We start from the raw sequence: 4,084 nt of genomic DNA on the forward strand, positions 1-4,084 counted from the left end.
TCCAAGAATAATAGGGTTCCATATACAGTTTTTGGAGATAGCAGTGATTTGATCAGAGAAGTGCTGGAGAAGGGCATTTCTTGATTACCTCAAATTCAAGTGCTCACACTTGGAATTAATTGAACCCTATAAAGTGGAGATTATGAGCTGAATTACAATGACTTGCTTCTTTAGCTCTTAACAACTTCAGAGGTCATTCAGTTAAGTTCCCCAAAGAAAACTTAGATGCTTTCTGTAACGTCACAAATGATAAATGCTCTTCAGACACAGAACTGAAAGCACAATGAAAATCACTTTATTTATTTGAATTCTGAATGTGCCACTTTAGACCACACCTTCCGCATGGCGATTTTCATCTCCATGTTTCTTAAGGTATAGATGAGAGGATTCAGCATGGGAGCAATTACAGTGTAAAACACAGAGATTTCCTTATCCTTGTTCTCACTCCCTGCAGGTAGAACATAAGTATAGATACAAGGCACAAAGAATAAAATGACCACCATTACATGAGAGCTGCAGGTGGAGAGAGCTTTGAGTCTCCCTACAGAGGAGTGGGTCCTAAGATTATATAATATGAGAATGTAAGAAGCCACCAGGACAAGAAAAATGACAACCACCACCATTCCTGAGTTTGCAATCACTAAGATACTAACAACACGAATATCTCTGCATACCAGTTTCAAAAGAGGCTTCACATCACATATGTAATGATCTATCTGATTAGGACCACAGAAAGGTAAATTGAGTACCATGAGCAATAGAGCAACAGAGTGCCAAAACCCCACACCCCAGGCCATAAAAATCAACAGGTTACACCTCCGTCGGTTCATGATGACCATGTAATGCAGGGGCTTGACAATGGCAACATAGCGGTCTAAAGCCATGGACACCAAGATGAATATCTCCACCCCTGCCAGCAAGTGGGCAGTGAAGAGCTGGGTCATACAGTTGTTATAGGAAATGTTTTTTCTTGCTGCACCTAAGTCCCTGATTAGCCTGGGGACCACAGTGGAGGTGTAGCAGAGGTCCATGAGGGAAAGGTGACAGAGAAAATAGTACATCGGATGTTCAATTAGATGGCTGCAGGTGATCGTGAGTAAGATAATGAAGTTTCCCATTAAGACAGCCAGGTAGCAGAGCAGGAACAAGAAAAAGAACAGTAGTTCTAGTTGCTTATTTCCCCATAGCCCCATGAAAACAAATTCTGTGACATTGTTCTGATTTTCCATGAGGTTGAGGTGATTCCAGAGACACAATAGAAGCTTAGTTCACCTGAAATGATAAAGAACATATGACATTTTTAATAATCCTTTTTAAATTTTTGGAGTATTTTTTTTTTTAGATTTTATTTATTCATTAGAGAGAGAGAGAGAGAGAGAGAGAGGCAGAGACATAGGCTGAGAGAAAAGCAGGCTCCATGCAGGGAGCCCGATGCAGGACTGGATCCTGGGACTCCAGGACCATGCCCTGAGCCAAAGGCAGAAGCTCAACCGCTGAGCCACCCAGGCGTCCCTTTGGAGTATTTTCACACCAAAAAAATATGCATGTTGAGGAGGGATTATTACACTCAGTCTTTTAAATTGTTTTGGCTTAAGGCTATTATCACATTTCAAATGATGTTTAATGACAGCATACTTTATACACATTTTGCATGCACTTAACTCACTATAACCCAAGAGTTACTATTCTGATACTCATTGTTCATATGAGTAAACAAAAATGGGTGGGTTCAGATAATAATACCTATTCATTCAGATATTAAGCAGTAACCTAAGATATGAACCTGTATCTGATGCAAAGTTCTATTCTCTTTAGAGCTATGCTACATTAGCCACTGACCAAATGGACTTCTACCTGTTTTCTACCTCCTTAAAAGATACATTTTTTCCATCTCTGCCATTAATGGAGAAATATACTGCTGAATAGCAGCAATTAACACTCAAAAGACTATAAGCAATTCTCTCTCCTATATGCTATTTCTAATAATTTATGAAGTCACAATCTCACGCCACATTCCATACACAGTAGAACTAAATATTTATTCTTGAAAAAAAAGCAAAATCAAGATTCTTAATCATAGCAGATAAATAACCTGAATTAGTTGATAATATATTTGGTGACTCTTCTTGGCAGTTTGGTCAAGATTCAGAGCATGGAGAGGCTGGAAATGGAATGGGAGGCATAACCTGGGTATCTGAATACAGAAATACAGGTTATTATTATATAAAACGTTTCTATTTTCCCAAATCATTCTAAAGACACATTTTAGAGGTTGCTGTTTAAAATGTTAGAAACATTGTGGTAAGGTAGTTGTTTTTTGATGGCATATTGAAGAAACCAAGGTGATTAGAGAGTGTCCTGTGTATTTTTTTAAAAGATTTTATTTATTTATTCATCACACACACACACACACACACACACACACACACAGAGGCAGAGACATAAGCAGAGGGAGAAAGCAGGCTCCATTGAGTGAGACCAATGTGGGACTCGATCCTGGGACTCTAGGATCATGCCCTGGGGCAAAGGCAGGTGCCCAACTGCTGAGCCACCCAGGCATCCCGTGTCCTGTGTATTTAACCACGCAGTTAGAGTAGTGCAGCTGCCTAGTTACAGTAGACCTAGGAACAGAGAGTGAATATGTTGAACCATCACCTTTTACCCATAACCAAAGGTCTGCCCTCAACAAAAACATGATTTGCCTAGAAAGCTCTCAATGTGAATGAATTATTTTAATGGCACAAGCGGGAGAACAGTATGATGTAGTGGACAGTGTCTGGTCTAATGATCATGAAGGTGAGCATCCAGGCTCCTATGTCTTGTCACCTTTTTCTTGTTAGCACTGAGTAATTCATTCCCTCTGATTCTTCTCCAGCTGGTAAGTGGAAGTAAAAATACTGGATCCATTTGCCTTGTGCCAAGAGCAAAATGGAGAGCATTTAAGAATATACAATAGAGGGTCTTAGGATTCTTACTTGTCATGTCCACAGAAGAGTACTCCCAAAAATATTTGGAGAGGAAAAACAGTTGTATAAAAAATAGATATCAGAATTTTCTTCATCAATTAATTGGTTTTAACTGTGTATTTTATATTCTGCCAGAGGGGATAGGTCGAAGATTTTATATAAGGATAAGGAAAAAAAATTGACGTAGGAATAAGTTTGTTCTAGGTTCAACATAGAGCTTAGCAAAGTACTTCTTTATATATAAATGGAGAATATCCACGCCTAACCTTTGTTTATACAGAGGAATATGATCAGTTAGAGGACATATATAAATCCCAGGGTAGCTTTTCATTAAAATTGTAGAACAAAAATAAAAAAAAAATCAAAACCGTAGGAAATGCAACTCTTGGTTTACAGTGTGTCCTTAACAGTGGTGCAAACCTCATCATCTCTTAACATAAGGTCCAGTACTGATCAACCTACAATGCTTAAAAATCAGTTGTGAAAATATAGATCAATATAGAAAAATATCCTTCAAAGCAGCTCCTATAAAGTTTCTCCTGAGAATCATCTGGGAAAAAAGAAAAAAATCCATAAAATACCCCTGTGACTTTTTCCTCTCTTTCCCTTTCCCTATTCTTTGTCTCTCCCTCTCTCTCCCAAAATATCATACTGTACTCACCTTTATTGTACTCACCTTTCTTCTTGTGATAATATAAGATGATAAAATGCCTACATGATGGGATGAAGTGAGGCAAATGAGGTAGGCATTGTGAGGTAGTGTTAGCTACTCTTGACCTTACAATACATCAAATGAGGATCATCTGCTTCTGAACCATGCTTGACAGCAGGTAACTGACCCCATGGAACATGAACCATGAGTAAAGGAGTCTACTGTATTATTGTCCTTGTTTTGCAAATAGGGAAACTTGAGTCTAAGATTGCACAAGTACTAAGAGGGAGGTCTACTCTGAACCATTGATTTCAGCCATATGATTTGTAAGTGCCTATTTTTTCATTATACTTAGGTGTTATATTCAAAATACAAATAAAGGCTTAAAATCCTCATCAATTGCACTCAAGATTTTCCTGAATGTACAGTCTTGAAAATAACCACCAACAAAGTTATTACAGAAGAA

The 4,084-nt window shown here is 38.2% G+C and overlaps 1 protein-coding gene across 1 annotated transcript; it reads right to left on the reverse strand.

Moving 5' to 3' along the window:
- Positions 1-299: 299 nt before the first annotated feature.
- On the reverse strand, positions 300-1,229 carry LOC112663641 (olfactory receptor 4P4-like). The gene has a single exon (XM_025452710.3). It carries the CDS (start codon positions 1,227-1,229, stop codon positions 300-302), a length of 930 nt encoding a protein of 309 aa, XP_025308495.1.
- Positions 1,230-4,084: the final 2,855 nt, after the last annotated feature.

The sequence above is a fragment of the Canis lupus genome, chromosome 18 (genome assembly GCF_003254725.2).
Source record: "Canis lupus dingo isolate Sandy chromosome 18, ASM325472v2, whole genome shotgun sequence".
Lineage (NCBI taxonomy): Eukaryota > Metazoa > Chordata > Mammalia > Carnivora > Canidae > Canis > Canis lupus.

Coding starts and splice junctions, on each gene's coding strand:
- LOC112663641 (XM_025452710.3), bottom strand. CDS start 1,229: ATGGAAAATCAGAACAATGTCACAGAATTTGTTTTCATGGGGCTATGG.